The sequence below is a fragment of the Castor canadensis genome, chromosome 7 (assembly GCF_047511655.1).
Source record: "Castor canadensis chromosome 7, mCasCan1.hap1v2, whole genome shotgun sequence".
Classification (NCBI taxonomy): Eukaryota; Metazoa; Chordata; class Mammalia; order Rodentia; family Castoridae; genus Castor; species Castor canadensis.
In genome coordinates, this window is record NC_133392.1 from 119,593,351 (window position 1) to 119,619,631 (window position 26,281).

Here is a 26,281-nt window from a genome sequence, read left to right on the forward strand (position 1 = left end):
GGGTCTCACAAACTATTTGGGCTGGCCTTGAACTAGCAATCCTTCTGACTTCAGCCTTCTAAGTAGCTAGGATTATAGGCATGAACTACTGGTGCCCTGCTCCCCAGCCCCTTTTAACTTTATTTTTGAGATAGGATATTTACTAAAATGCCCAGTCTGGCCTCAAATTTCTGATGCTCCTACCTCAGCCTCTGAGTGATAAGATTACAGATATACCACCACACCAGATTTTAGCACCCCTCCCTTTTTGTTTTTTAAATAGTACTTAGGGGTGAACCCAGGACACATGCTTTCTAGACAAGCAAGTACTCTGTCACTTGAACTACACCCCCAGTCCTTTTGTTTTTTGAGAAGGTTCTTGCTAACTTTGCCTGGGTTGGCCTCAAACTCTCCATCCTCCTGCCTCTACCTCCTGAGTAAGTTAGATTACAGGCATGCAGCACCACACTTACTTTGGCGTCTTTTAACAGCCATTTATTATCAGCTTCTGTATCTGAGATAACATCCTCTTGACTTTTCAATAAAACTTGGAATTTAGGGCTGGCGGAGCAACTCAACTGGTAAGAGTTGCTCAGCAACTAGCAAGTGTGAGGCCCGGAGTTCAAACCCCAGTGCCAAAAAAGAAAATCAAACTTGGAATTTATATTAAGCTTGACACACCTACCTTCTACTAACCCTAAATCTAAGCCTAAGACAAAATCTAAATCCTATTTCAGCTGGGTGTGGTGGTGGGCTACCTATTATCCCATCACTCAGGAGGTAGAGCAGGAGGGTCATAAGTTTAAGGCCAGTCTAGACTACAAAGGGGGACCCTGTCTTAAAAACCAAGAGCTATGCACAATACCCTGGGTTCAATCCCTAGTACTGAAAGTAAGCAAGCAACAATAACAAAAACTCAAGCTGTGCTGCAGAGTACTTACCTGGCATGCTCAAGGCCCAGGTTCAATGCCCAGAGCCAGAACAAGGAAAAAAAATATCCAATGATGTTCCTTCCTTGCTGTAGTCTCCTACCTGATGACCCCACTTACTTATAGTAGTTCTTGTAACTTTTTCCATGGTGGAACATGTCATTCAGTATAAGTTGAACCTATGTTTCCAAGCCATGGCCACTCATATTTAACTCGGACTAAGTTATTTTCTTACTTCCTTATAGTACAGTTTACATCATTGGTGGGGCAGCTCTTTGCCAGCCTTCTAGACAATGTCCCATGGGGGCAGGTGCAGCTTTCCCCTCATACCTGCATCCTGCAGCAAGGGGACTTCTCTGACAACTCATTTCCCCCAAACACCTTCAGTGCATCCTTGCCACCTGCAGCATCACAACAAAGCCCCAGGACCTGGCTTTGAGGCCCCTGTATGGTGTGCTCCTGCCTGTCTGTCTAGTACAGGGTCTTGCTTTGTATCCTAGGCTGGCCTTAAACTCAGGCTCTCCTGTCTCAACCTTTATGCTAAAGCATCATGTAGATGCAGAAAATCACACAGACCATGTCAAGTCTGATGGATTCTCACCAAGCCAGCACACCCACAGGGCAGCACCTAGCTATAGAAAGAGAACATTACCAGAATCCCCCAAATCTCTTCTTGTCCACCTTCAACCACTACTTTCCTGTGCCCCAAGGTAACCACTACTCTGACTTCCAATCAGTCATTTTTCTGTGACTCAGGCTGCAATCCCCACACTGTGATGGGCTTCTCTGGGGAGGAGAAGGGCCCATGGGGGGGACTCTGCCTCCCAGAGGTGGTGGAGCCTCTCAAGGCCCTAGGTTGGAGCCTCCTGGAGAAGTGATTCAGTCACAGCTTCTCCACTTCTGCAATGCCTAGTCTCCTGAGCACCCTGCTTCCTGCTTTCTTCTTCCCCGGAGGTTTCTTCTCCTCCTACCTATCATGGAGTGGGGGTGGGGAATATCAAAGCAGCCTGGGTAACAGAATTTTGAGGCCTGACACTCAAAATTCTGAGGAGCTTTGGTAGTATGGTGTGGGAAGTCATGCAGCTCTGTAAGGGTATAGGGGCAGGCAGTGCTAAAACCAGATGCCGGATGCTAGGACATCTGACCTTCCCCAGTTAGGATCACCTCCCAAATTCAGAACTAAGTGTCTCTGTCCTACTCATCCCATAGGCTATCCCTATCCTTTCTAGGCTCTGTATCAAGGTGATCCAGCCCCGCTTTCCTCCAACCCCTGCCTCATGTCCCTCCTGGTGCTTCAGCCACACTATGCTACACACAGCTCCAAGATCTGGGTCGCTCTAACGCACACACTGCTCACTGTGCCTGGAACACCCCTGTCTAGTCCTCTCCCTCATTGGTCCTCAAGTCAGCTCAGCTGAAAGTCTCCTCTGTATCCAAATCCTTATTACCTGACCCTGTGTGCTCCCCTCCCCATGCCCATTGCTCCTTTTCAGGCCTGACATTCTTACAGCCGGGAGTCCTTCCAGCAGCACCAGCCCTGAAATGACAGCACCACCTCTGAATGCTGAAATGCCCAAGTCCCCAACAGCCTTGGCTCTTCTCCTACAGAATGTGACAGGTGAGTTCACAGAGCTGAGAACAATGCCTGGCATCACAGATAGTGGAGGGGTCCTTCAAACCTGCCAGTTCTTCCCAGAGCTGTTCCTCTTGCCATCAGTCAGAGCTGGATGGAGTCATTTCTTCCAAGGCACATCCCTCAGAACCTGCTGCCAGAAGAGACAGAGAAGCTCGGGCCCTCAGAGTTCATGGGAATCCTCCACCGGAAGGAAGGTCCACATGGCCTTCAGAGCCTGAACCAGGAAACTTACACCCCAGCTCTGCTGCTAACAACCTCCAGGTCCATGCTGTGAAAGGAGGTGATGATGCCATCCTCATAAGTGTCACAGGCACTAAATAATAAGCTACAACTCTAACCCAAGGGCAGATAGCTCCCATAAACTGCAAAAACTAAGTTTTGAGCTTTTCTTTCAAAAAAAGATGTCCAGCAGTCCAGCATTGGTGTTCAATATTACCTCAAAAAGTGACCTTCCCATGAGGCAGCCCGGCCCATCTTGCAATGTGACACTGAGGTGATGGGATAAAATAGTGACTCTTGGGAACCTCAATTTCTTCTCCTGCAACATGAGGGAGAACCATTTGGTTTTAGTGTTATGACAAATGAAATAAAGATGTGAGATGTAATCCCAGCACTTGGGAGGCAGTGGCAGGAGGTTCCTGAATTCAAGATCAGCTTGGGAGGCACAGGGAGAACCTGTCTCAAAAAAAAGAAAGAAGTTTGACGTTGGTTGGTTCCAGGCTTGAGCCCAGAATGATCGATGAGAAAAAAAAAGATCCCGATCACTGGGCCATCAACAAGGTTAAAAAATAATAATAATAAAAAAAAGATGTGAGATGTGTTATAGGAAATCATTAAATATATTATTATGGTTACTAATGAAAGCCAAAAAATGCAAACCAGATCAGGTTCCTTGATTTGCTGGTCATTCACCAAGTGCCCTAGTAGATTTCTCTAGTAAGTCCCTGTGCACGATCGTTACATGTGACTCTTAGATTCATTTACACTCCAGGGTCCCTTGGAATCAGGGTAGTCCCTAACTTGCTTCCCTTCATGAGGCTTCCAGGGCCCCCTCTATGTGAGGAAGTGACCTACCCAGTCCCTGCCCATGGCCTTGCAGGGGTGACCTGCAATAACATAGGCTGGCAAGATCAGTTTCGATCCTAGTCCAATCTATCAGCATTGATCTCAGATAGGAAGAAAATCCATGTCCTTAGGGCAGATCTAATCTGTCCTTGTCACCAACCCTGCCTGACCTGGGGATTCCCTGGGGCAGGGCAGAAAGATCTAGATTTAGAAGAGTAAAGAGCATTAGAAATCAGACCCTTCAGCTGCATAGAGGACCAGAGGCTTGCTCCAGGGCCCAGGAAACAAGGGTTGGGCTAGATCCCTGGCCTCCCACTCCTAGGTAGGGATGATAGGCAGGGGTGGGGGCTTGGTACAACATTCTCCACTCTTGCTGGCTCAAAGGTCATTTTGGGGATGACAGGATTTTCTGCATGGCCTGTTAAGATGCAGGGAGGGTGAAGGAAAGAGGAGGGCGGGAGAGGGAGGAGGAGCTTCAGGAACTATTTCTAGGAGGCATCTCAGGGCTTCAGGAGTTGTAGGCCAGACCTTGGAAGATTTCCGTGCTGCGTGGGCTTCTGCTTCCCACTAGAGCCCAGCTTCAGAGGGCCTCAGGGACGCCGTGAGGAGTTGGGAAAGAGACATTCTCCAGAGAGGCCATCATGGTCAGCAGGAAGTGCATCCTAATTGGAGGTACCAGTGTGGTCCTGCTGGTGGCCATCACAGCAGTGGTGGTCTTCACCTTACTTTGGAGCACTCAGCCAGGTAGGAGCTCATGCCATCCTGTCTGCCTCCCCTCACCCTGTTTCTCATCCCTTACCCTAGCTTTGTTTGTCTCTTCCATACCCCAATCCTACCGAGACCCCATCCTCAACAGAAGGTCCCGTTGACTTTCTTCTTATCATTTGCCTTATCACCAAATCTCAGTCTTCAGCCCAGGCCTCTCTCTTATCTCCTCAGAGGGACATTTCTTCTTGGGGACCTCATGGGCACCTCCAACTCAGCCTGGTGTCCTGACCTCATACCCCTCCCTTCTGATCCCTGCACCCTCTCAGTGAAGGCTTCCTCTACTCACCCAGGGACCTGCTATAGTGACCTGCCTGTCCCCATCCTGAGCCTTGTGATTCTGTCTTTCCACCTGCCAGCCTCTTTCCCACCAGCTGTGCCCTCAGAGACCTCAGGGCTCTTCTGGTCTGGCCAGCATATGTTCCACTCTACAACGATCAAGCTCCTTTCTTTTTCTTTCTTTCTCTCTTTCTTTTCTTTCTCTCTCTCTCTCTCTCTCTCTCTCTCTCTCTCTCTCTCTCCTCTTTTTCTTTCTCTATTTCTCTCTCTCATTTGTTTTTTTTTGGTGGGACTGGGGTTTGAACTCTGGGCTTTGTGCTTGCAAAACAGGCACTCTACCAGGCGCCGGTGGCTTGTCTGTAATCCTAGCTACTTAGGAGACAGAGATCAGGAGAATCACAGTTCAAAGCCAGCCTGGGCAAATAGTTTGTGAGACCCTATCTCGAAAAAAAACCATCACAAAAAAGGGCTGGTGGAATGGCTCAAGGTGTAGGCCCTGAGTTCAAACCCAAGCACCACAAAAAAAAAAAAAAAAAAAACAGGTGCTCTACCACTTGAGCCACAATTCCAATCCATTTTGCACTGGTTATTTTTGGAGATGTAGCAGGGGCATCTCACAAACTATTTGCCCTGGCTGGCCTTGAACCATGAACCTCCAGATCTCAGTCTCCCAAGTAGCTAGGATTACAGACAAGAGTCACTGGCACCCGGCTAGGACTAAGGTTTGAACTCAGGGCTTCGTGCTTGCAAACAGGTGCTCTACAGCTTGAGTAAATGCCTCAAGTTCATTTTGCTCTGGTTATTTTGAAGATGGACTCTCAGGTCCCCATCTCTGCGAAATCCTCTTTCCTGATTGCCCAGGCCACCACCAGGGCCTCCTTGGTCCAAGAAATCCATGCATTTCCTCTCTCACTGCACTGGGAGCTCTGGGTCCCACTTTCTCTCTGCTGGATGGAGTGTTGGGCACAGCCAGCCCAGGGAGGGTGGTGGGGTCTAACCTGGTCAAGGACTGACCCTTTTGGTACTTGTTCCAGGCTGTGTGCAAGATTCAGTCTGCCGCCCCGATGCAGACATGCTGGACTATCTGCTGAGCACAGGCCAGATCAGCCGCCGGGACGGCCTGCTCGTCACCTGGTACCACGCAGCCAACAGCCAGAAGGAGATGGAGGCTGCCCTGAAAAGTAAGTGCAGCTGCCAGAAGTGGAGGTGGAGGAGAGGGGAGGAAGGAGCGGAGATGATGGCAGCCATTCCCATGTTTGGCATACTCCACCTGAAGAAATGGCACTCAGGGGCCAAGGCACAGGCTCAGGTTGTACAGCTGGTGAGAACCAGGCCTAGGATTCAGACAACTGTATCTTATTCTGTAGTCACCTTTGTACTGCGCTTGCTCGCAGTCACCCTGCCCTCTCCTGTCAGGTGCTTGACGGCCCCTGCTAAGGAGGCCTTTGCCCTCAAGAACTACAGAAGCCAGAGATATGCACTTTAGGTTACCATGATAAGCTCTCCACACCAGAGCAGACTGTGTAACTCCTGGAGTCTCAGATGCAAAGTTATTATGGTAACCATTCAGTTCACTGGGTAGAACACCCCTCACACACACATTACACATGGTTCTGGGGCCACCATGCAGACTGCTCCATGGGTATCATTTACAGGAGAAAAATGGAGGCTCAGAGAAGTTAGGTGGCTTACTCTAGGTTCTGATGTCTGAAAGGGGTGAAGGCAATGCAGGAAATGGAAGCATTGGCCCCTGAGCCCATGCTCTGAGAAATTACATTGTGCTTGAGCCTCCCCACCCCCACCCCACTCCATCGACAGAAAAGTCCTCCTTCAGGACTGTTGGGAAGCTCAGTAGATTGTGTTTTGAATGTGCTGATATGCTAAGTCAAGATGGGAACAGTCCCCAGTCTGCTTCTGAAGGCACAGGGTACTGGCCCCACCCCCCAGGGTTCCTGATTCAGTGGTTCTCGGATGGGGCCGGAGAATTTGCATTCTAGCAAGTTCCCAGGTGATGTTGATACTGTTGGCTGTAGGACCACACTTGAGAGCCATTGTCCAAGAAATATCTCCTGCCAGGTATGGTGGTGCATGTCTTTAATCCCAGCAGTAGGGTAGGGTGAGGCAAGAGGATCACAAATTCTAGGGCAGCCTGGATTACATAGTGAGATCCTGTCTCAAAGAAAAGAGAAGAAAAGGGAGCCAGGTGCTAGTAGCTCACCCCTGTAATCCTAGCTACTCAGGAGGCAGAGATCAGGAGGATTGAGGTTCAAAGCCAACCCAGGCAAATAGTTCGTGAGACCCTATCTCAAAAAAAATCACAAAAAAAAGGCTGGAGTGGCTAAGTGAAAGCCCAGAATTCAGCCCCAATACTGAAAAAAAAAAAAAAGAAGGAAGGGGGAAAGGGAAATGGAAGGAAGGTAAGGTAATTCCCAATTTCTGATGAGGAAACTGGGATCCAATGTGGGACAGGGTCTTTTCTAGGTCACATGGTAGATCTGAATAAGAGCAAGGCTTGGGAGCCAGGCTTTAGTTTTTTTCTCTGCACGTTATCTGCAGCCCACACCTGTAGGACTGGTACTAAACCTGAGAAAGGTTTGTTGGATGAATGCATGAGTGAGTGGTCAGGGATGACTTTGCAGAGGAGGCAGGCATCGTGATATGCAGGGAGAGGCTAGGGCAGCCTGGGAGGGTCTGGTTTGCTGCTGCTCTAGGGATTTCCTCAACTGCAGGACGTTGGTGATCAGGACAGAGCCTCCTGCCCAGAGAGGGAACCAGGCCAGAGAGGGGAGGGGAGATAAGGCCTGAGAGGAAGCAAAAAGGACCTGCCACCCCCAGCTTCATCCCAAACTTATCACTGCAGGGGAGATATCTGGGCCCCACTAAGCCGAGGGCCCCAACCAGGCAATCAATGCCCAATAGCAGAGAACACGGAGAGGCACACTTAGCTCAGCTCCAGGGTCCAAATTCTCCCTGAGAATTCTGCCAGGTCTCTAGGGTAGGTCTGGGGGGAGGGGTACCGTCCTCAGGAGAGCAGGCAAAGAATTAGACTGCTGAAGCCACCTTGGATATGACTGGGCATCCATGTGGAGAGGAGAGACCAGGGCACAGAATTGGGTTCAAATTGTATTTTGGTCATTTAATAGCAGTGATTTGGGGCAAGTGACTTCACCAGTCTGTAGTTCAGTCTTCCCCTTGTAAAATGTGGGCTGGCAAGATGACCCCAGCATTTATCATCCAAACTGGGGCAGGTTTGATTGTATCCATAATTGTTCTGCAGCCACAGAAGTGTACCAGATGCTCCCAGGTTACCTCAAGTAAGAGCAGCTTCCCCACAAATAATGATTAACACTTAGTGAATGCCTAATCAGGAATGTTTAATTATTTAATCATTGTAGATGAGGAAACAGGCACAGAGAGGTCAGGTAACCTGCCAGGGGTCACACAGCTTGCAAATGTGAGGGCTAGGACTGGAAACCAGTGTGGATTCAGGATCTGTGCATTCAGCCTCATGCTCTTCTGCCTCAATGCATCAATGTCCCAGCAGGAACTGTGTGTCTGCTGCCCTTGGGAGAGCAGCAGGCCCTCTATTCTGATGGCTCGAGGACCAAGGCTCCTGTTCATCCTCTGTTCCTTTGCTCTCCTACTCCAAGGAAGTCAGCTCCCAGATTCAGCCTCCAGAAAATATAGAGCAACTTTAAACAACAAGGGAGATTTTCCAGGAAGAAGCTGGCTCAAAGTGACCATTTCAGAGAAGCCAATCAGGTCCAGAGTGTGATTTCCAGGGCTGAGGATGTAGTTCAGGGTTGATGTTTGCTTAGCATGCAAGAGGCTCTGGGTTCAATCCTCAGTACAAAAAAAAAAGTGATTTCCATTGGTCTCTGTTCCAATTCACTGAGCATGGGTGTGGCCCCTGCTCAGGGCCACAGTCAGAAGGAGGGTTGAGAGATCCTCAAAGCACACACAGTGTCTCAAAGGAAACAGCAGACAAACCAGGGAGTCAGCACCCCTGGAGGGTCACTGGGACACAGAAACATAGATCCCCCAGCTTCCTCCTAATGCACAGCTGCCTCCCCCAACCCAGAACTGGCCCCATTACAATAGGGAAGGGAACTGTGGCACCCACTCTCCTGAGCTGCCCTCTTATCTGCCGGGCCTTGCTTCTCTATACCTCACGGAGCCCCAAACCCTTTGACACCTCTCAACACATTCTCCAGTAGCCAAAAGTTAAAGGACTTTGTGTTCAAGTCATAACAATGAACTCCACAGTCTAGCCTTCATAAAGCCCTCCACAGCTCAATGGACTCTGAGGTCCACGCCCTGCATTCTGGGGCAATGAGCTGGAGACTTAAAAAAATTTTTATTATATTATTATTGTACTGGGAGTAAGTTGTGACATTTACAAAAGTGCTTACAGTCTATCAGTTAAATTCACCCTCTCCATCATTCTCCTTTATCCCCTCTTCTTCCCCTGAACCGGAGGCTTGTCCCCTTTCTAATTATCTTTTTTTTTTTTTCTTGGAGGTATGGGGTTTAAACTCAGGGCCTCACACTTGTTAGGCAGGCACTCTACCACTTGAGCCATGTCTCCTGCAGAGGCTTGTCCTCTCTTGCAGATGACGATAACAGAGCCACCAAGCTCTCAGCATGAGCTACAAAGCAAGTAGGAAATAGGCTGGGACAAGACTCAGTGTCATAGGGCATGGCAGTGTGCCTGTAATTCCAACACTCAGGAGGCTGAGGCATGTGGGTCGTGAGGTTAAGGCCAAGCTGGATTCCTCAGTGAGACTCCATCTCAGGAAAAAAAAAGAAAAAAAAAACAGTTCCACTCAGTGCTGGCAACAACCTGTCCTTCTCCCTCATGGAAACCCATACACCGAGATTTTAGAGAAACCCAGCTGTTCATCATTCATCAATCATCTTTGAAGCTCTTCTTTGGGTCCTGGAGCCATCTAGACACAGAGAACTCAAGTGCTGCTCAGTTCAGACTGGCACCCGCTGCCATGGAGGGTAGACTCAGGAGGGAGGGTGCTGAGTGAGCAAGTTCACTGTAGGGGCTGAGCAGCCAGGAGAAGGCAGGTCTCACAGAGCAATGACCTAACTTAGAAGAGGTAGACTGCTCCTTGAGGAAGTGATGTTTTCAGGCCACAGCTCTGGGAGCTAGGAGGTGGCTTAGTAACTCTGGAGGGAAGAGGTGGGCAAGGCAGCAGCTATACATAAGAGGCAGGAAGGACATGACAAACAAAAACCTTGCTACTCAAAGTGCAGTCTGGGGACCTGGCAGCACTGGCCTGGCCTCGCTGGGGGCATGTTAACGACATACAATGTCAGTCCACCAGACCTACAGACCAGAACCTACAACTGAACTGAACTGAGTGATTTATGTTAACGATGGAGCAGCTGGCGTAGCTGGAACCCAAGGAATAGGGAAGGCAGAAGGACATAAAATGAGATTGGGAAATGTCAGTCAGACCTCAAAGGCTGTAAGGGTCTAGATTTGACTCTCAGGTCAGTGACTGGGTTTTGGTGTTTTGTTTGGTGGTAGTGGGGTTTGAACTTAGGGCCTCACACTTGCGACACAGACACTCTACAGCTTGAGCCACTCTGTCAGCCTTTGTTTTGTTTTTTTTAACAGGAAGCAACAGAATCAAATATATATTTAGAATGTTCTCTAGTGGTTCTGTAGGGAATGGACTTGGAGAGCCTGGCCAGAGGGGCCAGAGGGTCTGAGTGGACAGGGTCTGTGATCTTGCAGGAGATGAAAGTGGGTCCTCCTTCCACTGCACCCTCCAAAGTCAAGTGCCTCTCACATGGCCTTCCAGAATCTACTGACCCCACTAGATTGAACTCTGCCTGATTGAGTTAAAGAATAAAAATAAACAATGTTATGGGCAGGCAGGATAGCTCCAGTGGTAGAGCACCTGCTTAGCAAGCACAAGGCTCCAAGTTCAAACCCCAGTACCACCCAAAAAACAATGCTTACTGCTAGCGAGGATGCAGTGAAATGGGCAATCACATGAACTTTAGGTGGGAGCATGAGTCAGGACAACTTCTAGAAAGTGATCCGACAATAGGGGTTTTAAAGGGATCTTGTGTTGGTTGCTCCAACTCATTCCACAAGGAGGGATCAAGAATAATCAGATAGTCAGAGGACACCCTCTCTTGGGGACCTCCCCAACTCTGAGGGCTCTATTCTCCCACTTTACGCTTTTCTATCTCAATATAAGCTCTCCCACTTTACACTTTAAGAACAAAATAGGTACCATTGTTTATTAGTTGCAAAACAACTACTACAAACAAATCTGTGTTTCAGGGTCATTACCATAGTGATCACCTCCAACCAGGTTTTTTCAGCCATTTTTTGTTTTAAAAAAAAGTATAAAAGATTGGAGATATATCATAATGTTGAAAGAAAAAACATTTAAAAATTAATAGACGCAGCATAGTGTCCACTGTAAAATATGCATAGACAAAAATGAAAGAAAGAATGTAGGTACTTTCCTCTTTGTTCTGCTTTTCTGAATTTTTCAAATGTTAATAACAAATGTGTGATCTTTTCATAATGAGAAAATGCTGGGTTGTTTTTTTTTTTAAAGCACTGATTGAATTGTGCTTCTTAAACAGGCAACATCCTGGCCTTGGAAGCAGACGTCAATGTGGAAGGGCTCCACACAGCCAACGAGACCGGGGTCCCCATCATGGCGCACCCCCCAGCCATCTACAGTGACAACACACTGCAGAATTGGCTGGAAGTTGTGCTGGCCTCTTCCCAGAAGAGTAAGGGCCCTCTGGTCCCCTCCCCCAGCTCCCCAGCCCTCTGAGCCTTGGGTAGGAGTCGTTCTGTAAGGAGGCAAGGCCGGACCCCAACACATGCTGCCTTGGTCCTCCCAATGCTCCAGATGCCCAGGTTCTGTGAGCACTAGGTGAGATGGGGAGCCAAAGTATATCCATGTGTTCCCTAGTGGACCCACAGTGAGATGGGGACATGCAAGTGAAGATTAAACTGCAAAGTGCAAATGTGATCAGGGTGTCACTCCAAGATCCACAGAACTGGATACAACTGATTGCCAGTTGTAATCAGAAGATAGGTCTTATCCTAACGCCACCCTCTCCCTCCTCCTCCTCCTCCTCCGCCACTTAGCTACTGCACCTGCCACCTCAAACGCCAGGCCCGGTCACATCATCACCTAGACTTCCTTCCTCACTGGCTCCTGCCCCAAACTTAGTCCCTCAAGTCTTCCCTTGACTAACTGCCTCACACTCCTGAGTGATGGTTCCAAAAGGCCGATATTGTCATGCCACTTCTCTACTTTAGCCATCCATGGCTCCCCATTGGCTTGGCCTAGCCTTCAACATCTTTCTCTAACTTCCCAGCCTCATCTCGCCACCCTGAAAAAGGGCATTCATTCACATTGGCCCTCTCTTGCCCTCCCAGAGGCTGAGTGAGCTCCCTACAGGCTCTCGTGGCCCAGGGCCCTCTGCGCCTACCCTGGACAGGAATTGCAGCTCTTTTTTCACAAGCTGCCTATGGTTCCACCCCAAAGGGGACTGAACCCACTACTCTAGAGGCAAGCCCTTCTTCTCTGAGTCAGCTCTACCTGTTTGGAAACCTGTTCTAATTCCCCTCCAGGATCTGGTACCTGTCTTTATTCCTTTTCCCCAATCTCTACCACACACATACCCAACCTGCTCTCCCTGTTTGGTGAGTCATGTCTTCCAGTTCCCAATCCCTTACCGTCTTCCCCCCAGGCATCAAACTGGACTTCAAGAGCATCAAGGCCGTGGGCCCCTCCCTGGACCTCCTGCGGCAGCTGACAGAGGCGGGCAAAGTCCAGAGGCCTGTGTGGATCAATGCTGACATTGTAAAGGGCCCCAACGTGCCCATCTCAATTGAGATCAATGCCACACAGTGAGTGCACACTCCTGTCCCAGCTGTGTCCATACCTCTCCATCATCTGGCATGAAGAGACCTTAGTGGACCTTTGGGTTTGCCTCTAGTCTCACCATATTGTCTCATCTCTGAGCCTTTCCACATGCTGTTAGTCTTGAATGTCTCTCTTCTTTTCGTTTGCTTTTTAAATTTTTTCTTCTGTATGGGGATTGGACCCAGGGTCTTGAGTATGCTAGGCAAGTGTTCTACCACTTGAGCCACAACCCCAGCCCCTTTTCCTTATTCTCTGATGAGCCTCTGCCCACTCACACTGCCTTCATTCCAGGATGTCAACCCCCACACTTCTTCCTAGCACAGCCCTGATCTTGCTGTCACTGTTGGTTCATAGATATGTCACCCCTACTATATTGTGGAATCCTAGAGAGCAGACAGGGCCAAGTTCTGTTGCCCCCGTGGCAAGCACTAGACTTGGCTTGCTGGAAAAGTCTCAAACACCAACTCCCACCCAGCCCTCCAGAAAGTCTAGCACTGCACTCAACCCCCCACTCATATACATTTCCAAGGGATCCACATAAGGAAGCATGTACTTGATTTGATCTCTAAGTAGCACTGCCAGGTTATAAGGGTATTTTTTTCCTCCCATGTTTCAGACCTGAAATCACAAGTAAGTTGAGGCTTACTTTGTTGAGTGTTTGTGTCCTGGCCACTTTACTTGCACCATACTACTTAGCTGTCTTACAGTGAGAATGAAGTGGGTACTATGCTTTTCATTTTGTAAACATAAGAACTATTTCTTTTTCTTCTGTGGTACTGGGGATTGAAGCTAGGGTCTCATGCATGGGAGGCAAGCACCCTACAATTGAGCTACATTGCCAGCCCTTCTGCACTTTGAGACAGGACCTTCCTATGTAGTCCAGGCTGACCTCAAACTCATCTTCCTACCTCAGTCTTCTGAGTGCTGGGATAACAGCTGTGCACCACCACACCTGGCCTAAGCACCATGCTCTTTTCCTCCATTCTTTCCCTCTGTCCATCTGTCCTTCCAGTCCACCATTCATGCACAAATCTATATTGTACTTCTCAGACTGAGGTGCATTTAGAAAACGTAGTCAAAGACCCAAGGTAAAAATGGCTTTCTTGCAGGGGCGAGGAAAAACTACATTACTTGCCTATTAAAAATTTGTTTTTAAATCTGAAGCTTCAGAGACTCATAGCTAGCAGAGCCCTAGCCACACACCCTGGGGCTGTGATCCAGTCTCCTGTTCATCCATACAGGGATCTCTAAGAATCTCCATTGTGCTGGAAGGGATGCTGTCTTGGAGAATCATGTTGAGGGACCTGCCCAAGATCAGTCAGGACTTGAATCCAGATATCTCTGACTCCAAAGTGCATGCTTTACTTATGGGACCACAAACCAACCCCTTCTGGTTTTTTTTTTTTTTTTTTTGGGTACTAGGGCTTTGAACTCAGAGCCTTCACCTTGAGCCATTCCACCAGCCCTATTTTTGTGAAGGGTTTTTCGAGTCTTACGGAACTATTTGCCCAGGCTGGCTTCGAACCGCAATCCTCTTGATCTCTGCCTCCTGAGTAGCTAGGATTATAGGTGCAAGCTACCCGCACCTGGCTCCCCTTCTGTTCTTTAGGGATCTGCTGTCCTCAGATTACAGATTTAGTAGACCCTGCCACTTCCTAGCTCTATGACAAGAGCCAAGAGAAGAGGAAGGGTCCAATGTGACTCTGAAAGACTGGTGGCTTTGATTCTCTGTAGGTTCCTGGCGCTGGCCCAGGAAAAGTATCCTGAGGCCACCCTGTCTCCGGGCTGGACCACGCTCTACGTGCCACAGTTGCCGACGGTCACGTACACCCAAGCCATGGTGGAGAAGATGCAGGAGCTGGTGGGAACGCTGCCCCAGAGGGTCACCTTCCCTGTACGGGCTGTTATGGCACGGGCTGCCTGGCCCCTATTCAGCTGGCTGCTGGGCCAATCTGACAGGTGAGAACTCCAAGACTTGTTAAGGACACTGCTGGCTCTGATGCCTGGGGTGGTGGTGGGGGGGGGAGAGGATGATGGTCCATGGGGTCCTAAAGATCATTTTGTCCAAGCCCACTGGTGCTCACACCTGCAATGCCCCTGTCTGGCTGAGCTGGCTTGTTTACCTCTGGTGATGGGCTGCTCACTAACTCCTGGGGGCGGGGGGAGGGGTCCACTGGTGGGTAATTCAGAAATAGGCATTTCAAGGGAGTGCCCCCTCCATCCTCCTGGACCTCTGCTTTCAGGGATGGTACTCCGGGAGAAGGGACTGGTGGAAGACAGGTACTCCATCCCTGGGCCCAGTTGACATCCCCTTCTGAGCATAGAATTGGGGCTGTGGGACCTGCTGGGCCTGGGCCCAGGCAGGGACTAAGCCAGCTCTCTGGGTCTAGGTACAGCTTGACACTGTGGCAGGGTTCCAGCGACCCCGTGTCAGTGGACGATCTCCTCTACATCCGGGACAACACTGCTGTCCACCAAATCTACTATGACCTCTTCGAACCTGTTCTGTCACAATTCAAGGAGCTGGCCTGTAGGAAGGGAACCTGGGGAAGGGGATGTGGCTGGATTCTGGACAGGGCAGCCCTGGGCAGGCACTGGAGCACAGCTGGGGGGACATAACCTCAGAAGGGGAGAATCCTGGGTGGAACAGGAGGCAGGAATCAGTCTGAGTACTTGTCATGCCAATCCCTGAGATGGCATGCTATCTAAAGCATCACATGTATGAAGCTGGAAGTCCGTTTTCTAGCAAGGGAAACAGGCTCAGAATAGTCAATGAATTTATAGTCATTCGCTTATACAAGAGGTGCCTCAGGCCTGAAACCAGCAGATGGTAAGCCCCATATACTTCACATGCTAGCGTGGGTCCTCTGCAGGTCATACTAACATTTCAGAGTACAGCCCCATCCACTGTACCCACTAATCAACATCAGTACTACTGGGAAAGTCCCTGTTCGCTTCACCCTGAGTCCCGGAAAGCCTGCGGTTGAGCCATCTCAGGGGTGGTAACAGACTCAACACTTCTTCTGTGAGAGCCACCTAAGGGGAGGAGGAAGGCTACTAGCTTGAGGTCAGTCAGCCAGCACTGGGTCCATCTGGTTCCATCCCAAAAATATGCTTATTGACTGTAGGACCCTGGACAAATCACTTCTCATAAGCTACCAAAGGGGGAAGTGACAGCCACCTGGTGGGTGGCTATAAGGCTTAGAGAGAATACTGTAGCACTGGGGTATACAGAAGGCACTTCATGAATGGCAGCCACTTCATCTTGGCAATTTGGGGCTCCACAGTGAATGACACCCGGAAGCGTATATACTATACAGGCAGCAGCTTGGTCCCTGTTCTCCAGTCACCTGGGGGCGACGGTCTGGATGTGGAGTGGCTGGTTCCGGAAGTCAGTGGCAGGGAAAGAACAGCAACCATTATCTTCCCTGGTGAGTTAGTCCCCGGTCTTGGATCCCCTGGCTAACCTGTGGGGCTGTCTTTTGCTTGGGTGGGTAAATTGAATCTCTTCTCCCACGGCAACATCAGCCCATGTAAGCCACTCACTGGCTACAAAGTGTGAGGAGGGCTGGGGCAGTGCAATAGTGTCAGGAGCAAGGGGCTCCTGGCCTTAGACCAGCACCCTTGATCGCTCAGCATCATGCTGAGGAGTGGGCGCAGGCCCCAGGTCTGAGTCATAAGTAAAGGCCAAGAGCTTTAAAAGGACATAAGGCACAGCACCTGGAGCCCATGGCCTGGTCAACAGATTCATACTAGTCCAGGCACCAACTTCTCTGCTGTCACTGTGACATGCCCACCCCCCACTGCCCCGACACACACTGCCCCTTTAACAAGGGACTCTGGCACATGATAATCTGACTCTCACACCGTTGCCTCTTCCAGACAGAGAAGGGATGATCCTGCTGAACGTTGGCCTCCAGGGAAGTGCAGCTGGGAACCCTGTGCCCGTTGTGCTTGTCTCAGGTGGCCCTGTCCTGATGCTGGAGTCATGCCTACTGCAGCTGGCCACGCGCCCCGGGCACTGGGCTGTCCATGTGAACATCGTGGATCCTGCAGCTCTCAGGCCATCCCTGAACACACTGGCACACCTCTCTAGCCTTGGCAACCTGCCTCGACCTGTGTGGGTTGGAGCCACAGTCTCCCATGGGAGTTTTGTGGCCCCTGGCCACGTGATCGGCCAAGAGTTACTTACAGCTGTGGCTGAGATTTTCCCCCATGTGACTGTGGCACCGGGGTGGCCTGAAGAGGTGCTGGGCAGTGGTTACACAGAACAGCTGCTCACAGATATGCTGGAACTGTGCCAGGGGCTCAGGCAACCTGTGTCCTTCCAGTTGCAGGCTGGGCCACTCAGCCAAAGCATGGCAGGAGTGGTGAACAGGCTGCTGGCATCCTCCCCCCAGGCCACCGTCACAGTTCATGACAGCCTTGCCAGGAGCAGCTATGCAACTGTGCGGGCTGGGCTGCTGAAGGCCAGGGCTTTGGACAAAACCCGAGTCTACTACAGGTTATCCCAGGAGTACCGCAAAGACTTCCTGGCAGATGTTAGCAGAAACTGACCACCCAGCCATGCTGGGTCAACCAATGCCTGAGTCGAAGGTAGAGGTACAGAAGGATAAATAAATGCCTCTGCCTTCCTCCACACACTGCATGCGAGCCCTTGGGCAGGATGGAGTAGGCACCTAGAGGGTCTGGAGGCTGGGGGCCAGGTCATTACGGTTGTCCAAGAGGAAGTGCTCACAAGCCTGGAAGGTAGTGTAGAACTCCGAGGAGAGGCCAGCCACATTGGTGGTCACATAGTTGAGAAGGCCCGGGGTGGCCTGGTTGTAGTAGGACACCTGCAAGGCAGGGATGTAGGGATGTAGGGTGGAGTGGGGCACGGGGGACCCTGGTCATGAGGCAGACATGAGGGTCAGCCCTGATCACCCATGTCTCATGAGAGGGCAGTAAGTACAACCCAGCTCCCGGGGGTCCTGGGGGTCAGTTAGAAAGCTCCCCACTTGGTAGGCATGGTCTTGTGGTAGGTCTCCCTTGATCCTCAGGGTTTTGAAAACCCTGGCTGCCCTGTCACCTGCCACATTATCACTAGACACATGGCCCTGGAGAGCAAGGACGGGGTCTCCAGAGCCTAGCAACGAATCCTCTTTAAATCAAGGTGCCAGGGCAAAGCCCAGGCTCACTCTGCGAAGCTCCTTGGTGTATGTGGCAACCCCGGCTGAGTTTCTACCTGGAGGAGACTCAGGGCCAGACTGGTGCTGTAGAGCCTAACTGAAGCTGTGAACCATGTTGGGGGGTAGGTATCAAGGCATCCCCTCTCTCAACCTTCCCCCACACCACCTTTTCAATTAACATTGAATGCCTGGCTTTTATGGGCCCTCAGAGCCATACAAAGTCTTCCAAGGCAAGGCGTATACAAGTAAATGACACGGAATTCTCGATCAGAATCCAGGTGGCCTACATTCCACAAGCAGAGCTTTCTCCAAGCCCCCGGTGGCTTCTGACTTTTCATGGCAATGACTAGATCTTAATGGAGCCTCTATTTCTGCGTGACACTCTTGGCTCCCTTAGGCTGGGAGAGGGAGGATGCTGGAGCGCCAGGTCTAGAATCCTAGTTCAGTAATGAATGGTGCTGGGGTGGAGCCAGGTGGAGAGGAAAAGGGGACACCAGGCCTCACCTTAGTCAACTGGTCCGCTTCACGCCAGAGGCAGAAGCCTGAGCAGAGGATCTCCCCGCGCTGGTACTCTTGTGTCTCGCGGTGTGTGGGCAGTGTGACTGACCTCATGGCGAGGACATAGGGGTCCCTGGAGTGGCAGCAGCATGGGAAGGATGCATGGATTGGCCACAGAAGGAGGTCAGGCCCTGCTCCCTTCCCTAGCACATACCCTCTCTAAACCTGATGCCTGGCTTTGGGCCTGGCTGGAGAGAGGAGACACCTGCAGACACCAGGTTCACCAGGAGCCAATGTGTCCCCTGTAGATTTTCTGGGAAAGACCCTCCACTGTCTTTGTGCAGGAGAAGAACTGTGTGCTTTGGGATTTTCATTCAGCTTCCTGTCCCTGTCCATAGCAGAAGTAATATGTGTCCTGGCCACCCCACCCAGAGCAAAGCTGGCAATTATAGGTTTCCAGAAGATTACACAAGGGATGGCCACATGAGAAGTGCCCTGTTTGTGGCCTTGGGCAAAACAACCTAGGTCACCCAGGCTATAGATAGCTAGGGTACAAGTGACCCGGTAAGGAAGTGTGTGCTTTTGTCTCCCTTTTTATCCGCAGTAAGACCATGACAACCCAGAAAAGACTTATGAGGCCAACAGGAAGCACAGCTCTGACTCCAGGCTATGCCCTACCGGGGAGGGAGATGAGACCACTTATCACACCCCACACAAGGCAGGCACCTACCCGTTGTCACAAGGCTTCCGCCGCGAGGCCAGGATCACAAAGTCCCGGGGCTTGGTATCACCACCAAGGACAGGGCTGATGACATGGTAGATGGCGTCGTCCTCGTCCACCTGCTGTACCAGCTCCACACTCCTGTGGGGAGGCTGGAGCTCAGGGCCCAGGGAGCAACACTAGCCCCTGTGGGAGAACACATCTGGCAACCCCCTCATGCTGTAGCCTCCTTGAGCAATTTCTGTGGACACTGCACCCCTGTATAGTTCAGGAGGGCTAGAAGGCCCAGCCACGGGATGCATGCAAAGACAAGTACTCAAGCAGACATACACAGGCACACATAGACAAGCACACATACAGAAAGAGACACATGCATACACCAGGGCACACAGGCACATAAATGCACACACAAATCCATACAGAAGTACACAAAGGCACACAAACAAGTACACGTGCATACATACCCAGACACATGCGCATACAAAGGCACACATATGCATGAACACAAGTGCACACACAGAGGCATACACTCAAGGAAATGAATGCATACAGACACAAACACGAGCAAATGCACATGTACGTGCAGTTGCAGGGAGCAAAGCCACGCCCACAGGGAGCACATGTGCACAGACCCACAGACACTGCTAAACAGACCCTATGTGCAAGTGCATACACCCCACATATCTGTGATGATAGTAGTTGCACTTAGTATTTAGTAAGCACCCACTGTGTGCCAGGCGGTTTGAAGTGCTGCATGTCTATGTCCTGTGCAGTGGGCACTCTCGTATCCCTGCTTCATAGATGAGGGGCTGGATTTGGAAATAGCTTGTCCCCAGATGTAGGGCTGGGATATTCAGCCTGTCAGGGGGCAAGCTGCAACCCAGGCCCAGGCCCACAGTACATGCATGCTCAGGTACATGCCCAAAATCTATACAAGGACATCCACACAAAGACACACATGACTGTCTAGATCACTACCTTCCCCTCCAACCTCCCCTACCCTCAGAGGCTGCATCAGGAGCAGAGTGGCTATGGGTTCTCTTTCCCCTCAGGCCACTCCCTTCCTCAAATCTCACCAATATCAATACTGAGCTGCTCCATACCGGCTCATCTCCTCTAATGCCCCTCCCTCACCCAACATCCACCACCCATCACTCAGGCTTCTAGAATGCACCATCAACAAGCCTGGGTCACCCAGACTGGCCTTTTTAAGGCAACAACCTTTCTGCAATGAGATGGTAAGCAGAAATCGAGTGTGTAAACAGCTACAAGTAAGCCTGCTCTGGTGAAGACTGTTGGGGTAGGAAGGGATGGCTAATTTGTGCAAAATAAACTTGTCAGATAGTGGCCCACTGAACTTCCAAATATCTGAATTCCCCTGTAGAAGTACTCAGGACATAGACACCTCGTGTAAGTCATTCGACAGGGGGCTGACCAAAGACATTCCCCAAACGAGGGAGTTGGCACAACAAAATGACTTCAGGGGTCTTGAAAACAGTTTAAATGCTAACTTCCCCATGTTAAACACTAAAATTTTGGCTGTTTTCTAAAAACATTTTGAAGGGGGGCATACTGGAGTTTTATCTCAGGGCCTTGCACTAACTAGGCAAGTGCTATACCACCTGAGCCACACCTCTAGCCTGTATTTTCTTCCTCTTGGAGAAATTTATGTAAAGAATCAGCAAATTTGAGGGACAAAGGAATAACATATTCATAGTCACTTGGTATATTCAAAGTAACATTCATGTACATACTTACAAGAAGAATGGGCAAACTTGGTAAATTCTGCAAATTGGCCACTTTATTAGTTAACCTGGTGCCACCTACCCCCTCAGCCTTCCAACACCACCCCCAGTAAACTCAGAGTCCCTTTAAGGCACACAGAACTCCACAGAACATGGTTTGAAAACCATGCATCTATCCCTGAGCACAAATCCATGACCTCCCCCAAGTACCTATTTTAAGGAGGGGTAGGAGGAACAGGCCTAGGCCCAAAAAGGAAGTGACTTGACCAATGTCACAAGTGAGTTATAGAAAGTGGACGTAAGCTCAGGCCTCCAAGTCAAATTCTAGGCTCAATACCTTCACTGGGGGCTCAAAACACCTAATAGGTAACTACAGACCACCCCACACCCATCTCTCCTGGCCTTCACTACCTCCCTACCATGACTGAGAGGGGACCCTTCCCCACCAGTGCCCAGGCCCTCACCGGTAGTGCTTGTCCCACTCGGGCCTCCGGTGCAGGTCTGAGAGCAGTAGGAAGGCCTGGGCTGCATCCACGTGCACCACCATCTCCAGGTGAAAGGAGAGGAACTTGTCCTCCTCCAGAGTGTACAGGCGAACCTGCATGGGATACTGGCAGTCAGAGCTGGAAGCTCAGCATGGCTGCTGACTTGCTGGGTGATTGTAAACAAGTGACAAACCTTTCTGGGACTCAGTCGCATCCCCATGAAAATGGATCTTAGAATTCACACAGACGAATAGGAAGGTGAATTAAGAAGTAGTGACTACAGTAACAGTGAATGAATTCTTAGCACCTCAGCCCTCTAACCCCTAACATCACAGGCCCAGGGCACAGGCAAAAGTGGCAGAGCCCCCATCCCTGCAATGACCCACTGTGTAGCTGGGACAGAGGGAGGGGAGGAGGTAGCCTAGCTGAGAGCAGCAGATATGAGATCAGGGCAAGAAGGTGGGCAGAAAGGAGGGAAGGGTTGGGACTTCTCCACTCAGGCTTTGTGGGGACAGGCATGTTTCTAGAACAGGTGACTTTATGACCGCCCTGAACCTCTCAAGAAAATTGCTTTTGACATAGTATTCTGAGAAAGGCCCTATTGCTTGTCACCAGCCATCTTTGGTGGCTCAGAAGGGAGAAGAGAAGAAAGGCACATGGGCAGTCAGCTACCTGACTGATCTCTGAGGACAGCGTCCAGTTGTCCTTGGCCACAAGCATCTTGAGGGAGGACACATTGTTGTAGCTTAGGTACACCTGGGAAGAGCACAGACAGACAACTACAGACAGACAGCTACCCTCCCAGCCTCTGGAACCGCGGAGTCGGGCCAGGTTGGTGTGGAGGAGAGGAACTGGAACCATGACGGGACAGGTGCTGTAGAAAGAGCTCTGGCTTTGGGAAAAGAGGGTCAGGATGGTCCAGACCGTCCACGTGACCCTGGGTAAGCCGCTCTCAGGGACTCAACCCCACCTCCAAACAGGGGACACAGACCAGCCCTTTGTGGAGCTGTGACAATCACAAGGCAGGGCAAAGGATTCCATGTGGCCCTATTCCCTTCAGTCTCTCTCCTAACCCACTCTAACCAGCAGGGGAGGGCACAGGCCCCGCCATGGGCCCCTGGAAACATGTGCCTTACCTGGTTGCTAGGGTCCCAGGGGACAGAGAGGGGCACTTCTGCCTGCTTACAAGACACGATGTACTTCCTAGAGGGAGGGAAAGTGGCAACTTGGGTCCCCTGGAAATCTACTGCTCTCAGCGAACTTCAGTACCTGCTACTGTGTGCCAGGCCCTGTGCTGAACCCACCAGGGTGAAGACTCCTGCCTATGGAGAAGACTGGACACATGGGCACCCAGAAAACCACCGCCAAGGACAAGTGACCTTGGCTAGCACCCTAAGCAGCTCAGAGAAGACCAGCCAGGGAAGAAGGGCAAGGCTAAGGTTCTAGCCCCAACCCTTTGCTGAGCTACTTCATCCTGTGCTTCAGTGTCTGAGTGTCCTCTGAAGTGACAGGACCCACCTGTCTCAGAGGGTCTTTTTTTTTTTTTTTTAATGAATTCTCTTTTTTTTTTCTTTTATTATTTATATGTGCATACAAGGCTTGGGTCATTTCTCCCCCCTGCCCCCACCCCTTCCCTTACCACCCACTCCGCCCCCTCCCTCTCCCCCCCACCCCCTCAATACCCAGCAGAAACTATTTTGCCCTTATTTCTAATTTTGTTGTAGAGAGAATATAAGCAATAATAGGAAGGAACAAGGGTTTTTGCTGGTTGAGATAAGAATAGCTATACAAGGCATTGACTCACATTGATTTCCTGTGCGTGGGTGTTACCTTCTAGGTTAATTCTTTTTGATCTAACCTTTTCTCTAGTACCTGTTCCCCTTTTCCTATTGGCCTCAGTTGCTTTTAAGGTATCTGCTTTAGTTTCTCTGCGTTAAGGGCAACAAATGCTAGCTAGTTTTTTAGGTGTCTTACCTATCCTCACCCCTCCCTTGTGTGCTCTCACTTTTATCATGTGCTCATAGTCCAATCCCATTGTTGTGTTTGCCCTTGATCTAATGTCCACATATGAGGAAGAACATACAATTTTTGGTCTTTTGGGCCAGGCTAACCTCACTCAGAATGATGTGAGGGTCTTTTTTTTTTTCTTTTGTAGCAAAAGCAATAAAGTTTATTAGGAAAGGAATATACTTTTAGACTGAAAGTGGGTCATTTCTTGAGTGAGCTCGAGAATGACAAATTCTTTTTTGTTTTTTTGGCAGTACTGGAGTTTGAACTCAGAGCCTCATGCTTGCTAAGTCAGAAGGTCTGCACAGGAACAGTGTTTGCCATATGGCAAATGCTCCAGAAGTGTACGTGTTTCTTGGTATCTTTTTTTTTTTGGTGGTACTGCTGGGGTGAACCTCAGGACTTCACACTTGCTAGACAGGTGCTCTACCACTTAGCCACTCAGCCAGCTGTGCATGCTTTTTATTCACAATGGCTTTGGAACCCCAGGCATGTTTGCAGCCTACGGTTTATGTTCCACAGCTCATGAGGTGCTTCACAGTGGAATAAGACACACTGGGCCACTGCATCTCCTTTCTGAACCCTTCTTCATCTGCCAAACAGGCTGCAGACGCAGCCAGGTTCTCATGCTGACTATTGATCACACCTACATGTGTGCAAGCCACCTAACCTATTGGTGTCCTCACCTGTACAATGGGCCACAAGACTGCTGTATGACGGGGCTGAAATGGAAGGCTGCGTGGATGAAAAGGGCCCAGCTCAGTGCCCAGTCCAGGAGCAGCCTTGAAGATCAGTGGGGCAAGGCTTAGGCTGAACCCTGTGTCCCGCCCCCCCACCCAGCCCCCACTCACCTATCCAGGCGGATCTTCTTCCGGGCGCTGGCCTCTCGGTATCGCCGCTCACCCTCCTAGGAAGAAGCAGGGACTGGCTGTGGTGCAGGTGGGACCACCAGCTAGTCCTAACCATACCCTGACTCTCCCCCAGGGCTAAAGGAGGCCCTGCAGCCCAGAAGAAAGCTTAGGTCTCACTAGGGCAGCTGGAGTCCAAACACCCTGGCAGGGAAAGTGCCAGGGCCCCAAGCTGCAGCTCAGTTCCCCTAAGAGCCTCTGGTGATCTTGGGAACACCACTTCCCCTCACTGGCCTCAGTTTCCTCCTCTGTAACATGGGGGGTCCTCAGAGGGCACACACAATGGTACTCAGAGCCCACATTACTGGGCATTCTCATGATGAACCGCCCCTCTTCCCAAGTGCTCTCCTGAATCCCATCTGCTCCACCCAGCAGCCCCTGAGCTTGGTACATACTCGCCCCACCTGCAAGGAGGAAACTGAAGCTCAGAGGGTTCAGTAGCTTGCTCAAGGTCACAGGAGTGTGGGATGGAGCCTGGATCAGAACTCAGATGGCCTGTCTTGGAGCCCCCTGCTCTACCACCAACTCTACAGCACACAGGGCAAGTACCTGGGGCAGCTGCTGGACATAGCTCCCTCCCCAGCCCTACCCTCGCTCACAATCCATGCCTGTCCAACTCCCTGAAGACAGCAGCCCATTATGGGCCTGTGAGGTGGGCAAGAAGGCAGAGCAGGGGACCTTCCCCAAGAGAAGGAGCCACCTCTCTCAGGTCACTGCCTGGGTCCCAGGAGTACAAGCAGCATTTCGTCATAGACGGTCTTTGAGACCAGGTCTGACACTAGTCCCTGTGCCCTTGCTGTAATGTTACTATGGTCCTGACAGTCACCACTTCCTGAGTGCCTGCAGGGCTTTGCCTTGCAGAGTCAGCACCCCATGTACCCCCGGCCCCTGGAGGCAGGGATCACAGATACTCCCACTTTACAGATGGGGACTGAAGCTTGCATGGGGTTCCTATATAGAATGCAGCAGAGGTGAGGTTCTGGTGCCCTTTGGCCCCCAAGTCAGGGTTCTCCCCAGTCCTATAGTCTTATGCAAGCCCACTAACACCCAACGCCAGCCAGACTCCTCACACATTCCAAGTTCTGTCATACAGAGGAAGGAGCCCACCTTCACAGGGGGGGAACCCTGAGGTCAGAATCAAGAAATCAGAGCTGGCTGTGCCCAGCAAAGAGGTAGGGCTGACTCCTCACTCCCATATGCCCTTGAGCAGAGAAAGAAGGGAGGGGGGGGGTGGGGCAACAGGGTGCCCCCCCCCCACTTACCCCAGGTTGGGGCTGAATCCAGGGCAGCTTCCGGGGCTGGTCATCTGCATCCAGGACCACAAAGGTCATGAAGGCACTGTTGATGTGCCGCCTCTGGGTCTCAGCCTCCTGGCGATAGGCCTCCACACACACGCCCACCTCCATGCTGAGGGGGAGACGGGGAGGGAGGAGAGGAGAGGGAAAGAGGGCTGCTGCCCTGCTGGATATGCCTTCCCCAGGCCATGCTACTCCCCAGTGCACAAGTACTTGTGCACACACACTACATAAGATGTGCACACACACTCTCCTGCAGTTCAAACAGCACCCTGGACCAGAGTCACACTGCAGGAACCTGTAAATCCCCTTCCATCAGTTTTTACAGAGCGCCTGCCATGTGCCCAGCCTGTGGAACACAGAAATGAAGAAACCTGTCCAGTCCATGCACCTGGCTAACAGCCAGGGGATGAGGCAACAAGCAAGGAAGCAAAGATATAAAAATGTAGTTATAAACAGCAAGGGGAGTCAAGCGTGGGGTTACAGTACATGTTTATAATCCCAGCTACTTGGCTGGCTGAGACAAGAGGATCAAGAGTTCAAAACAAACACTCCACAAAGCAAACAAGAGAGTTGGAGGATGGCCTAGTTAGAAAACATGCTCACTCTACACAGACTCCCAAGCATGGTGACAGCCATGTGACAGCTCAATTGCCACTGTCTACATCAATCTTAGCTTTTTGTTTGTAGGCTTGTTTTCTTTTTTGAGACAGGGTCTCACTATATAGCCCAGGCTGGCCTCAAACTCACAACCCTCCTGCCTTTACCTCCCAAGTGCTAGGATTACAGGTGAGTGCTGCCATGCCCAACCTGGTTTTTTTTTTTTTTTTTTTTTTGGCGGGGGGGCGGTGTTGAGGATGGAACCCAGGGCCTTGTGCA

At 50.7% G+C, this 26,281-nt stretch overlaps 2 protein-coding genes across 6 annotated transcripts in view; one reads left to right on the top strand and one right to left on the bottom strand.

Moving 5' to 3' along the window:
- The window catches only part of Acot11 (acyl-CoA thioesterase 11), a 72,985-nt gene that overhangs the window by 9,077 nt on the left and 37,627 nt on the right, over window positions 1–26,281 (bottom strand). For 3 of the 5 annotated variants that reach the window (XM_020175374.2, XM_074080034.1, XM_074080033.1), the window contains exons 9-16: window positions 25,370–25,514; window positions 24,051–24,106; window positions 22,329–22,395; window positions 21,865–21,948; window positions 21,172–21,305; window positions 18,972–19,103; window positions 18,248–18,374; window positions 15,339–17,410 (exon numbers count right to left, since the gene is read on the bottom strand). In XM_020175374.2, the coding sequence (XP_020030963.1) occupies window positions 17,255–17,410; window positions 18,248–18,374; window positions 18,972–19,103; window positions 21,172–21,305; window positions 21,865–21,948; window positions 22,329–22,395; window positions 24,051–24,106; window positions 25,370–25,514 (901 nt within the window). In that variant the 3' untranslated portion in view covers window positions 15,339–17,254. Of the gene's footprint in view, window positions 1–8,006; window positions 9,445–15,338; window positions 17,411–18,247; window positions 18,375–18,971; window positions 19,104–21,171; window positions 21,306–21,864; window positions 21,949–22,328; window positions 22,396–24,050; window positions 24,107–25,369; window positions 25,515–26,281 lie in introns of those variants that run through there. The other 2 variants (XM_074080036.1, XM_074080035.1) reach the window with 2 other exon arrangements.
- Fam151a (family with sequence similarity 151 member A) lies at window positions 4,098–17,214 on the top strand. The gene is made up of 8 exons (XM_020175377.2): window positions 4,098–4,353; window positions 5,688–5,834; window positions 11,275–11,427; window positions 12,400–12,559; window positions 14,310–14,534; window positions 14,966–15,105; window positions 15,863–16,006; window positions 16,458–17,214. The coding sequence occupies exons 1-8, from the start codon at window positions 4,251–4,253 to the stop codon at window positions 17,129–17,131; spliced, it is 1,746 nt and encodes a 581-aa protein (XP_020030966.2). The 5' UTR covers window positions 4,098–4,250; the 3' UTR covers window positions 17,132–17,214.

What these genes read in the sequence shown, in the direction of transcription:
- Fam151a (XM_020175377.2), top strand. Translation starts at nt 4,251, where the DNA reads ATGGTCAGCAGGAAGTGCATCCTAATTGGAGGTACCAGTGTGGTCCTG. An exon ending in ACTTTGGAGCACTCAGCCAG is followed by an intron (nt 4,354 to 5,687) that starts GTAGGAGCTCAT and finishes TACTTGTTCCAG; the next exon opens with GCTGTGTGCAAGATTCAGTC. An exon ending in ATTGAGATCAATGCCACACA is followed by an intron (nt 12,560 to 14,309) that starts GTGAGTGCACAC and finishes GATTCTCTGTAG; the next exon opens with GTTCCTGGCGCTGGCCCAGG.